This window comes from Hyaena hyaena, unplaced genomic scaffold (genome assembly GCF_003009895.1).
Source record: "Hyaena hyaena isolate Hyena2069 unplaced genomic scaffold, ASM300989v1 scaffold_545, whole genome shotgun sequence".
Taxonomy (NCBI): domain Eukaryota; kingdom Metazoa; phylum Chordata; class Mammalia; order Carnivora; family Hyaenidae; genus Hyaena; species Hyaena hyaena.
This window is the reverse complement of record NW_024081178.1, coordinates 270,365-284,391: the sequence shown is the minus strand read 5'-3', so window position 1 is coordinate 284,391 and position 14,027 is coordinate 270,365. Positions and strand designations below refer to the sequence as shown.

The following is a 14,027-nucleotide window of genomic DNA, read 5'->3' as shown; positions in this document are numbered from 1 at the left end:
GTCACTGCAGGTAGACTGGTTACGGGTTACACATGAGAACCTCTGTCCTTCTTTGGGTTTCTTTCTTTGTCTGAGTGTCAAAAAAGTCAGAAATTGTGAAATGTATTCCACTAATGTTTATCAAGGGATCACACGCCCAGAATCAGGACAGAAAAAAAAAAAATTCGTAATCACTGTTTCCTTTCACTAAAGACCAAAATCTTGCACTGCTCCATTTGACAGCCTGTGACATGCTCCTTTCCCGATGCTTAACAAGATGGCTTGGGAAATAAACACAGGTTTTTTTTTTAAATCATCATAAGTTACAGCTTTTGATCTGGGAGGCTGTAAATGATTAGGAAATGCCAAGTATTGATTTGAAGGTGGAAGTGCAGCAATATGCATAAAGAAGGTACCTTCCTAGTTACCTTTGATGCTTATGTTTCATGTTCAACCCACACCCCTCTTTTGGCCCCACAAAGGACGGGGTCAGTGCCTCCTTCACCAGATGAAAAGGAGGCTTAATATTCATTTTATTGTCAGACAGCCTCACAAACTATTGCATAATTGTGGCTGCAATAAAATTAATCCCCAGCACCCACTGTCTCTTTATCCTTTATCCTTTAAATATACGAACTTTGGAACTTTGACTCTTCCAGAATATCTGTCCTATTCTTTCTGTTTTAAAAATCAAACAGCAGCAGGTTAGATCCTGAAAGGTTTGAGCCAAAATCTCTCTCTCAATAAAAGAGAAGGTGGTAAATGTGGCACCTCTGTGTGCAGACTACTCGTTTTAATTTTGTTTTCCTCCCTGTGACTCGGTGGCCTTATCTGCCATGCGTAGTCATTCTGTGAGTTTCCATTTGCCACCCACGACCGGCACAGAGGCAGCTGAAAACAAATCTTTAATTCATGGTACATAATCCCAGCCATGTTGGGAATGCATCAAACGGGCATTTGCGTGAATGCAGTTATTGACAACAAACCGATTGCCTAAGCTCAGAAACATTCTGTACTCGATTCATCTGCCACAAAACTCATTTCCTCATACTTTCTGATATGTTACAAAGTCATTACGCCAAAAGGAGACTGAATTTACTCTTAAAGAAGACATTCTGTGCAGCACATTTCGTGCAAAAGTTTGTGCTGTGTGTATCCTCATTTTCTGATCCATTGAATTATCTTCAATAAATTTCTTCCTGAATTATGGGTAGACATAAAGTGCAAAAGCCTTTGAAGCTATTTATTGATAGCTCTAAATAGAAGATTCATTTATTACCGATCTGGGTCATATTCTGTTATTGATTCTGACACATTTTCCTTTATTTGTTTATGTATTTATATATGTATTATTTTGAGAAAGACAGAAAGAATGAGCAGAAGAAGGGCAAAGAGAGAGGGAGAATGTCAAGCAGACCCCACACTGTCAGCACACAGCCCGATGTGAGGCTCAAACTCATGAAACTGAGACTGTGACCTGAGCGGAAATCAAGAGTGAGATTCTTAACTGACTGAGTCCCCTAGGCAGGCGCCCAACATTTTATATTGGTGACTTTAGCTCAAATGTCTGCAGTGGATCCAAAACAAGATAGAACTCTATTTATTTACTAGTTGGGAATGGGGGTTTTCCTTTTTCATCCCTTTGAAGAACTCTGAAACAAGCGTGGAGAAGATGGGAATCCAAATCGCACAGGCACTTAGGGTTCCCTCTCAATGAATCATGTGATCACACCTTTGCACCACGTCCGGGAATCTCCCTGGGCACACACATTCACACACATTTGTGTGTAAATGATCCAAGGAGTGGGTATGATTATATAAGTGATATGTAATTTACACATGTTGCAATTCCAAATATACGATTTGGTGACAGATTTCTTGTCCATTGTTAGCAATTAAAAAAAAAAAATCCTCAGGATACTCCCTTAGTCCTAAAGTCAGTGCTGGAGCCAGTCTGCGATGAAGACGGCACAGCATGGTTTCCGTTTGGAAAACCTGTGTCTGCTGATTCATGTCCACGGGCCTTGTGTGCAGGCAGCACACGCAACAGTCCATTCTAAGAAAGGCCCTTTGATATTCGTCTTGGGGGGCTGCAGAGGTGCCTCCTAGGAAAGGCTTCTCAAAGGGACGCCGTGAACAGGTGGAAGGAAGGCGAACGTCCAGGAGCAAAGCAACTGGCATGTCGGGATTTGTGCTCCTCTGTGATGCCAGCAGAGAAGGCACAATCACGGCGTGTCCGTATAGCCTGTTATGTGCCTCTAAACGAAACCCTTGGATGTGGCTCAGAATTCTTTATACTATAACCTGTTTAAGATTTGTCTTAAAGAGGGGCACCGGGGGGCTCAGTCAGTTGTACTCCCCACTCTTGATCTCAGCTCAGGTCACAATCTCACGGGTTCCTGGGTTCAGGCTCCACATTGGAGTCTGTGCTGACAGCCCAGAGCCTGCTTGGGATTCTCTCTCTGCCTCTTTCTGCCCCTCCCTCACTCACGCTGTCAAAATAAAGAAATAAGGGAAGGATTTGTCTTAAAGAATCAGTTAGTGCACTTGTGTAGAAGCTTTTCCGGATGCTGAGGGTGTATGAACGCTTCCTCAGTAACCCTCTGGTCCTGCTTTGCAAGGAAGGGTCTGCCCACCCTCTCGCAGAGTCAAAGCAGTCCCAGCAGTGGCACCAGCATCCATAGGTCGTGGTTGTTTTTGTCAAAGTCACTTTATACCCTGCTGTTTGTCCGTAATGACTGTAATGATGCTTCTCCCTTGCTGGGAGGTGTTAGGCATCTTGCAGATGTGTTCTCCAAACCCACAACCAGGGCAGATTCGCCAGCGCGGCCCCACCCGGGGTGCCTTCGCAGCTCTCCTGCTCCCTGGCTGGGCTCCCACCTCCTCGTCAGTGAGACATGCATCTAGTTCCCACACTGTGTGGCTGACCAAGATGAACGCAGGTGCGGCACCCGGGGGCGGGGGGGGGGGTCCCAGGCGAGCTGTGGTTGGGACCCCGTCCCAGCTCTGCAAAATATTTCCCCCAACACACTCTGGAACTCGTGTTATACGCAGCGGTGACCATGCACTGCCGACTCTTGTGACTTTGTCCTGATGCTTCCTCAAGCTCGCCTAAGTCAGTTAAAGACCAGAACTAAACATTCTCCCTTGAAATGTGATCAGCTGTGTTGTTGTCTTCAGCATGCAGAAGAAGTGCTCTATCAGCCCAAGTAACTGAAGAGCAGACACAAAATCAGGCTTAACTATTTCTGCTGGACTTTGTGACACACATGCTTAGATTATTAATATCGTTGGCAGGGAGAGTCATATAATTATGTTGAGTAACAGAGAAACTATTTTGTGAATAAGCTTATTTGCGGTTAGACTAGAAAAAAATAACAGAAAAAATAATGTCGCTACACATTAGCTTATAAACGTTCATTAAACTTTTATATAAAATTATAAAAAGTGATAAAAACTGGTCAATATTTATTGAAAATGAGGTCAGCCATTTATCTGAGGACTTTAATGCCTGTCACCGAGTCGGTACTGAACTTGGATTTGCCCAGCTGAGCGTGGGACCCATGTATGAAGCAGGACAGACACACGGCCCAGAGTGGATCCCGTCGCTGGGCCGCTGGGGTCACACACTGAAAGAGACCATGTCAGGACTCTGCCCCTTACAGTTTTATCTGCATACTTTTTGGGAGAACATACATCTTGACATCAAATAATTACAAAAATAAGATGCTTGGCTTTGAAAGAGGGCTTTCTCAGGTAGAGCTACTTCCACATGCTGACTAAGATTACCAGCACGCTTGGCTTCCTGTGGCTACGGTGAGGGAAAGTGAATTCGCCCTCTGGGTACAACTCCTAGGCTCTGGCTGCCTTGGCTGAGCTGGCCACGGATTGCTGCGGTTAGCCCTCTGTATTCCCAAATCTCCAAAGGAAAGTACCTGCAAGGTGTACCCAGGCTCGCACTGGAAGGAGAGGACGTCATTCACCATGTAGCGGTCTCCTGTTTTGATGCCGTTGCTGGGAAGTGCTGGTTCTTGGCAAGCAGCGAGACCCACGGCTGTGGAAAGGAAAGACACGCGCTTAGGAGGTATGCAAGATCAATGATGTTGTTGCTATTTGACTCATAACATAGGGTTTTCCACGGCTCTCCTCCCAAAGAAAAGAACGAAGACCTTAACTCTTCCTCTTGTTATACTACCAAGACTTCACATAACTTTACATCAGTTATTAGCTAATTCTTGCGTATTAATACATTTTGTTTACATCATGCAGCGAATCAAGCTTTTCCTTAAATAATAAAATCTGCTACTTCCGTGTTCACTACTATACACTCTAATTCCAACACACACACATTTTAGAAGGTCCTATAAAATTATGTTCCTTATTATATGCAAAATCCACGACAATGGCCACCTGCTTTGTGTTTTTCAAGCATAGTTGGCAATCTTTATGAAATATTTTAGGTGTGAATCTGGGAATTCTATCCTTCTAGAAAAACATATTATGAGAACAAATATTCAAGTATTTTATAGTCTCTCTCTCTCATTTACAGATGACAACAAAATCCTCCTGAACTGTGCGTTCTCAGATACACAGGACCACTATCTACAGATCCTAAGGCTGTGCTCAGGCAGTTTTCTCAACAAAATCGCCTTCGGTTAGGGCACTAACAATTTCTTTAATGTGTCATATAATATTGGCTTTCAGCCTAAAGCAAAGAAAGACTAACTCTAAGTATTTAACACTGATACCTGTCCGTATAAACACCATAGAACAAAAAAACAAAAGCAGCAGCTATGGAATTTTGTAGAATAAATGACACATTGGACATGGACTGGTGCTAAGGACTTGGTGATGGCAAACGACCCTCCTCACCAATGCGGTGCATCTTCTCTCACCCCAGGTTACACAGACTGAGGGGTTCTCCAGGGAGATGGATGGGAATGGCGTCAGTGAGAGGGGCCTGACTTAAAAGTCGTCATGTGACCTTGGGCATACGCTTCAGTTCTTATTCTTAACACCGCCAGGAATGAACTGCTTGGGTTGGCGAACGCCGAGGACTATGGCCAGATAAGGAAGGGGAAGCCCGTTAGTCCATCCAGAGGCAAAAACCAGTGAGAAATGGAAGAACAGGTTTATGTGGGGCAGCCACTGCCTGACTGTGGGTCCCCATACAAGATGGGGCTGCATGCAACTGGCCTCACACCCGGGGCCACATGCATGTGGCTGGGACACCACCTCTGACCACACACACACATTCTGCTGTCCCATTGGGCTTCACTTAAAAACCACGAGGTCAAGGATAAAATGATTCAGGAACCCAGGATGGGCTGCAGCAAGCTCGCCATGCTGCGGAAAGCAGGAGCTGCTGTCACTGAATGGCGCTCACTTGGTAAGCAGGAAGAAGAGCCGCGCACACTGATGAAGACTAGACCCATTGCATTGCCCGAATCCTCCCCCATGGCTAATGACCCTGCCACCTTGTATGTGACAGTAAGGAAAGTGCAAAGTCAAGGCAGAGTAACAGGTCAAGTGCACGGATGTAAATAAACCCAGCTCTCGATGTTGGTAACTGAATGGTCAACTGGCGTGCATCAGGTTCCTCCACTTTCTTGCTAACAAAGCGTATTATGAGAGCCTGAGGATGGCACACAGTGTTGGCCCTGGCTCACAAGTGCCGAATCAGAACAGTCACGTTAACATCGCCCTTAAGGTCTCGTACATGTCAGTTTGAGAAGCACCTAGCTTGCCTCACTTTCCCCCCAAACCTGAGATTCAGTGAACAGGTTCTCTGTTCACTACATATATTCATACAGGTTCTCTGAACAGATATGTTCAGAGAGAACATATCTTCATCTTTCATCTTTCACCAGTGTGATCATTCGAGAACACCATGCTGTAGAATTTGCATCGGGATGGACACCAGCAGTACCTAACAGTGTAACACACTGATTTTATCTGGGATGAGCAGGTATGAAGTGTATCATAAAGTTTTCCTAAGTTGAAACTGATATCTCCCCATATGGCTATATATTAAAAAGTGTGAAACACCATATGCCTTAAGTGGCATTTTTAAAAAATTCCTAGTACAATATTTCAAGACAATTGGGGCTTTTTAGATATGATAAAATTGCTACATACAGAAAAATACAATCAGTTAGGCCTTTATCTTGCTTTATTGGTACAAGTCTAATTTACCTCTCTCTTAACTTCAGAATATACATTGTAACTACATCTAAATGTCACCATTTTTCCTACCACAGCTTGGCTTCCTACCATATGTCACTATTTTTCTAAATTTGACCCTGAAAAGGAAATACTTAAAATACTTTTGGAATAAATTTAATTACAATTTGAAATTCCAAAGAACTAATTTATGGCGGCATGACATTATCATTGTAGTATACTTCAGGTGCACACCAGGCATGGGATAGACCAGGGAATATCAATAACCCAAAAATGTTCAAAATAAACCAAAATCATATTTTGAAATAAAAAATGCAACAAACAATTCAAAATTAAATTCCAGTTATGAAATACCAACCCTTTACCTACAAGGTATAATGGGATTTTACCTATTCACTATATTTATTTATTACAAGTTGATTTATATGTATTTATTATATGTTAATTTCTTTTCTTTTTTTTAAAAAATTTTTTTAACGTTTTATTTATTTCTAGGAGAGAGAGAGAGACAGCGTGAGCAGGGGAGGGTCAGAGAGAGAGGGATTCACAGACTGAAACAGGCTCCAGGCTCTGAGCTGGCAGTCAGCACAGAGCCCGACGCGGGGCTCGAACCCACGAACCGTGAGATCATGACCTAAGCGAAAGTCGGATGCTTAACCGACTAAGCCACCCAGGCGCCCCTATGTTAATTTATTTTCATTTCCTCCTTCCTTAAATTCAATGTGTAAATACAATTCATTTTCTTAAAAAATAACTTGCACTTATCTGTACCTACAGGAATTATAATACGTTTTCTGAATAAATTAAAAAAACATTCAAAACTCATTTTAGTGTTCGATATAAGACTCAGGAAGCAGTTATATGCAGACCCTGATATGTGAATTTTTAATGTTTGTTTATTTTTGAAAGAGAGGCAGAGAGAAAGGGAGACACAGAAGCAGGATCCAAGCTCTGAGCTGTCAACACAGAGTCCAATGCGGGGATCGAACACAAGAACTGTGAGATCATGACCTGAGCTCAAGTCGGATGCTTAACCGACTGAGCCCCCCAGGCGCCCCCACCCTGTAGGGGAAACATCTTCCTTGTCTTATCTCTCTGTGTCAATAGGTACGCAGTGTATTTTAGAAGCTAACAACACGAAGATAGTTGGTAGCTCTAGGAACATTCCTTGTAATATCATCTACATATATTTATACAGAGATAAGTAAGTAAGTGATGGATATGATCACCCACAAATATTTACTGACCTACCCTGGACCAGAGCCCGAGTATTTTCCATACATCATGTTTCTCTCCTAACGATGCAATGCCAGCCACACTGAGAGTCAGTCAAGTCGCAGTGAACACAGTGGGTTCATGTTAAGGGGGGGCGGGGGGTGTTTCACGTTTGGGTTTGGAAAACCAGCAGCCTAGCAGAAGGGAGAGTTCAAGGTGTGGCAGATCCAGATCCAGACCCAGCTGGGGTTGAAGGGCAGCCCCAGACAGAAGTGTCCGAGTGCAGCAGAGCGGCACTGTCCCCTGTGACTTACAGGATCGGATAAAACCCTGAGGAGATGCAGCAACCCTGTGATGACGACCCCAGACAGGGAACGGACAGGAGGCGAGCCAGCGCCTGGAATACTGGTAACAGCCAAAGGCGACAAGTCCTAACTGACAAGACAGAACAATGGCTTTCCGACCTTAGGGTGCAGGAGGTGTACCGAACAATCTTTGGTATGGAAAGGGTAGACTATTTGCATTTAATCGTTATGCTAACATGAAATAAAGAAGGTACTAGAAGAAATAGGCAGGGTAGTAAATTTGGGCTGGCAAGAAGGTCAGTTTAAGTCCACACATGTATACATCATTCTTTAAAATGCCAACAAAGAGAAGAGGTTTAGAAGAATCTTGTTGGAGCAAAACTGACTTTTAATGTTAAATCACGGGTGGCAGTATCACTTATGTGACACATAGAATCATAAAACCAGTCAACTAAAAGGTATTGATTTAGATACAAAATGAGACATGTACGAAGACATATACAAATAAAGGAATTGCTCTAAAACTTCTCGAAAATGATGTTGTGACACAAAACCATCTGGCAGGAAAATTCAAAATTAATTTTTCAGAAGGAGAGACATCTGGTCGAGTATATTGTCCCACCGTAAGCAAAAGTTTTATAGAAAACACTTCTAGTTCTTTCAAAGCACGGCATATTTACATTTTATGCCATAAATGATAATACAGCAAAGGCTATACAGCTAGATTTCTTTATAAGTTGGTTCAGAAGCAACCTGATCGAATCATTAGGTACCCTGATTAAATGTGAAGTTAATGAGAAGGTAACTGTCGAGTGTTCTAACGATTCAGACCTGCTGCTATAAAGAGGCAACAACACAGGGAGAAGGATTTTATGCAGTGCGACGTTTATGCCGTATTATACACAGATACACACCGGGATCATTTCACCTGTGAAAATTTGGACATTTCGAAACGTGTTGACTTATAAAGTGGGGATTAGATTTAGAAGATAGCCCAAACAGTCTTTATTTCTCCATGTGTCTAGCCTTTGAAGCAAAGAATATAAAACAAAGTTGTTAAAAAGACAAGGGTCCTAACTTGATGAAATCTACAGCTGAATGGTTTCCCTTGCCAGTGAACCATCAAATGTGGAAGTCATGAACCAGAAAACAGCAGGTAGCCTCATCAGGTCTCCAGAAGGTATTGTAGCCATTATTCTAAATTCATTGGATAAAATTCAGAGAATGATTTGCTTAAAATTTGAAAATGAAAATAATTTTGAAATCCATGCTAAACATGTACTTTTGGTCAAAGGTGTGGAACAGGAAAAGTGAGCCTGTGTAGCTATAGTTGACGTAACTTTGAGAATTTTTTGTTAACTTAGCATTGTCCTCATTTTGACTGGCATAATAGAGGATTCTTAAAGTCCACAAATTAAAGAAGGAATTTTGTGGTGCTAGCGGCACTGCTCAAAACAACAATGGAGATAAGAACCACAGAGAGGAAAGCAGATCTGAGTGGAGAGATGACTAGGGTTGGATTAGCGACAAGGTCAAAGAGGTCAAAGAACATATGCAAATACATGAGCGTTATTCAATACGCAGGTAGGGCTGTCATAAGCACTAGAGGGTTCTGTAAGATACTCCTTAATTTTCAAAAGAAGAAAGTTCTTGAGCACATTCTTTTGGTAACTAAATTAATAAATAACCATCCCCTTACACAAAACTGGTAGATAAAAATCTTTCTTTACATGCACGTGGGTATGGTACACCCTAAAACAGAAGTGTTACCGATAATCTCTATAACCCATACATCAAAACTTGCATTAAAAGTCAGACAAAGTGATGGAAAATAGGTGAATAAAGACATCACAGTTTCACTTGGGGAGATGCCATGGGAGAAGACAATACATGAAATAAATGTCAAATGTTATGATCACATAGACATAAACTTAAGCACCTACACTTTAATATTATGTTGTTTTATGAGTCAATACATCTCTATGACAATGGAGTGGGTATAGAGAAAACCCCATTAATTAATAAAAATGTATCTGAAGTAAAGGAAAGAAACTACTTTTTAAATCATTGTCTAAGAAGTTTAGCAGGGATGGGATGCTAAATATATTTTTTATAAAAAAATGTTTTTAATGTTTATTCATTTTTGAGAGAAAGAGAGAGAGATAGAGTGCAGGCAGGGGAGGGGCAGAGAGCCAGAGGGAGACACAGAATCCAAATCAGGCTCCAGGCCCTGAGCCGTCAGCACAGAGCCCAATACAGGGATTGAACTCACAAACTGCAAGATCATGACCTGAGCCAAAGTCAGACACTTAACTGACTGAGCCACCCAGATGCCCCTAAAAATATTTCTCTTATCTGTAAACTGTGGGGATGTGAAGTCCACATAATAAAAACTTTCTCCATTCTTCCCAGGGAGTAGATCATAAGGAATCTTCAAAGCATAAGGGATTGTATGTCCAATGTCAAGAGAAGTCATAGCATAAATCTGGGGGAAAAAGAATATTTTATCTCTCCTGGAGGTTTGAAAGCATTTTAGCATATAAAGGCACAGAGAAGTCCTGCGGTGACCAACCCTCTTCAACTTTATTTGAAGGATTTGCAAAATGTGTTTGATTACAGGACCATTTCTGTGAGTGTACCACTCATGAATAAGACAGGGCAGGGGTGTCTGGTGAACAGGTTGAGAAGCACTGATCGTGTCCAATATCCTCATTCATGGAGAGAAGGGTCTGGAAATGGTGTAGCTGGGCTACACATTCAGCCTTCTCAATACCGGGGAATCCTGAGTCTCACTGCCACACGGCAGAGCCTCTGTTTTCATGCTTAGGTTAAAATGGTTCCTGGAGCATCAACCTCATCAACTGCAGACTCCAGGGGGACACAGACTGGCTCCCTCTTCTTATCCGTGCTCTACGCTGAATGTTTGTGTGTCTCCCCCTGCACCTCCCAGATGCATTTGTTGAAGCTCTAATCCCCAGTGTGACGGTGTTTGGAAGTGAGGTCTTGAGAGATAATTAGGTTTAGATGAAATCGTGCAGGTGAGCCTCTCCTGGGGAGATTAACGGCCTATGAGAAGGGGAAGAGATGCCTCTCTCTGGACACCTGCGTCCAGGAAAGGCCACGTGAGCACACACTGAGAAGGTGGCCGGTCACAAGCCAGGAAGCAGAGTGTCACCAGGAACCAAACCTGCTGGCATCTTGACTTTGCACTTCCTGCCCTTCTGGCTCTGTGAGAAATAAATGTCTGTCGTTTAAGCCCCCCAGTCTGTGCTGCTTTGTTAAGGCAGCCAGACCTGACTAAGACTACGCGCACGTAGCGTGCATCTAGCGTACGGGCTGGAATAAGCACACACATTTACTGAACTAATAAATGGGTACAAGGATAACACGCTGTGGCAAAAGGGTCACAGCTCTCAGCTAAAAAATATCTGGGCTGCGAAACAACATGTCCTCATATTTCCCGTTAATCAAGAATGGACACTGGGAAATAGATCATAGTCTACCTATGTCTCCAGTAAGTAACAGTGACCAGACTGTCCCTCGTGACACTTGATTGTTGAACATGCCTGTCGCTTGCAGTGAAGACAGAAACACCCTGTCTTGTAGAAGATCCTTGGCACGGGGCGTGTGGCCGATTTTCTGTGCTTTTTACAAGACAAGAATGATCACGTACGCTGTGACTGTGCCTGCCCTCTTGACCACAGAGGTATTTATTACAAGTTAAAGAAACTGAGTTTCCACTTGGAAACTTACTAGAGACACATATAGTTCATAAAACTCAGAATGTTAAGTGTAGTTGAAATTTTTAAATGTCAAACCTAACACTGGAACTTAACCTCAATTACACAAAAATAAATCTAATGGCATTTATTGGTGTTTCCAGGGTTTCTGAGTAAAAGGTCAATTATAGGTTTAAAATGATAACAATGGCAATAATTTCTTAAACTACCTTGGATTGTTTAATTTACATGTCAGGCTAATGGTAGTACTTATCAAATAAAATATATTTATTTAATACTCGTGACTATATGTATACATAGGAATACTCAACGCCTGCTTTTACATTCATAGGGTTTTGCTTTTCATTGAAGTAAGCAAATATAAAATATTCAGATTTAATTGAGATTCTTATTAATCAACAGGCCAAATCATCAGATTAATTGACTGAATCAAGGAACTTTATTCACAAAAGTATTTTTAGTAAAATATACCCATAATTTTCATATTTTTCTTTTAGCTTGATGTTTTATAACATTCAGCAATATTCCTTGAGCCAAATCTGGTCATGTTTATTTCTTGCTGCAGTAAGTCCCTTCATTAGCCTCAGGCTGAATATATTTTCTCTGGCCCTTTACAAAAAGTTATTGGTGATCCATGTTCAATAGTATTCTATAATATGCTTAAGGTTTAATACCAAACACTTTCATATAGATATCTGATCATTGTAAACACACATTTGTGATATTTAGTATACTGACTTGAGAAGACGTACAGACTATTATGAACATTCTTACAGAATAAAATATCTGTATGCTCAGATGTCTATGCAGATAAACCATACTCAGGGTAGGACAAGGTATGAGACAAGTTAACATGCTGGATTTTACTTAAAATTTGATGAGCACAGTGTCAGAACCTCAACTCCAACCCTACCTTAAAAACAAAAGAAAACAATAAAACTACAACAATGTACATTCAGGCCAAACATATTATTTGTTAGCAGATGAAGAAATTGGTAGTATAGTAATAAAGGGATATATATTTTTTAAAAATTTTTTCCTCTTTGAATAATGTGAATTGATTTAGCTATTCCTTCAACTATTTAACTCACATTTTTTTAAAAAAAGACACCAATCCCATCAATTCCAGGAGTGATGTCAGCAGGGTGACAAAGCAGGAAACCGCAGGGCTTCATTCCAGCTCCAACAATACAGACAACTTGCCCCGGAGGAAATACAGAAATCACTTAAAAGGTTCCTGAGCCCCAAAGAAGCACAAAGCCAACTGCACTGAAGTTGGTGAGAACATTCATGGCCAGAGACCCTCTCCATGACACAGTGGGCACTACTGGAAGAAAAGTCCCAACTTCCGAGTTCTCCTTGTGGACGGAAAGAGAACGGTGGAGCACGTATCCAGTGTTCTGACTTTTAGAGAGCTGCCCGAGGGACTGCTTCTTTGCTTGGATCTAAGGGTTGATAGGAACAAATACAAAGTTGGCGCCTCAGAACCAAGGCAGTAAATGTGGACTGGTTCACACAAGAACTTGCAGTACTGAAGGCAGGAGGAAGGGGGCGCCCAACTACCAAAAGGCCACAGCAGGAGACAGACCTAAGGGGAGCTCCTGATTAGCATCCAGCAAATCTCTCCTATCAGGAGACTTGTGCACAAGTCCACAGAGGATACATCCTCAGAAAAGGCTTGAACATTCTCCAGAACTTCTAATTGGGCCAACAGGTGAAAGTCCACCCTCCACAAAACTAGATTGCAGACTGAGAGATGTGGCTGATGTTTAAAAAGCCAGAGTCTCAACAGAAGGTAAAACCGCATAAAGAAGTAAGAAAACATTGCCCAATCAAAGGGTCAGATTAAATCTCTAAAAACCCTCCCTACAGAAACAGAGATGCGAATTACCAGGCAAAGAATTCAAAATAACAGTCATTAGACTGCTCAACAAATTACAAGAGAACATAGATAAACCACTCAACTCAATCAAGAAAGGGATATATGAACAAAATAAAAATATCAACAACAAAACCATGAAGAAGGACCAAACAGAAATTTTGAACTAAAGAATACAATAACTGGATTAAGAAATCCATAAATCCATTAGAGAGGCTCAACATTAGACTTATTCAAGCACAAGAAAGAAACAGCAACAGGTCATTTGAATTTATCAAGTCAGAGGAGAATAAAAGGCAGAAAAATGAATAAAGTTTAATGGAATTATATAAGACCATCAATCAAAACACTATTATATTACTGGAATCCCAGAAGGAAGAAAACAAGAGAAATGAAGTCAGAAAGTATTTGAAGAACTAATGACTGAAAACTGTCCAAATCTGAGGAAAGAAATGGATATACCAATTAAACAGGTTAAAGGAACTCTAACCAGGATAAATCTAAAGAAACTTTCATTGAGACATTTCATAATCAAATTATCACAGACAAAAAGACAAAAAACAAACACTTTTTTCCTATTGAAAACAGCATGAGAAAAGGAAACTGTAAAGTTCAAGGAAGTTTCTATCAGAGTGTCAGTGGATTTCTCACCAGAAACCTTGCAGGTTAAATGGAGTCAGATGGCATATTTAAAATGCTGGAAGACAAGAAACAAACAAAAATCCC

At 41.4% G+C, this 14,027-nt stretch overlaps 1 protein-coding gene across 1 annotated transcript in view; it reads right to left on the bottom strand.

Annotated features, from left to right (window-relative positions):
• Positions 1–14,027, bottom strand: part of CSMD1 (CUB and Sushi multiple domains 1) — a 467,695-nt gene that overhangs the window by 187,576 nt on the left and 266,092 nt on the right. Inside the window, exon 31 of the mRNA XM_039255776.1 lies at positions 3,915–4,033. Coding sequence (XP_039111707.1) covers positions 3,915–4,033 — 119 coding nt within the window. The remainder of the gene's footprint in view (positions 1–3,914; positions 4,034–14,027) is intronic.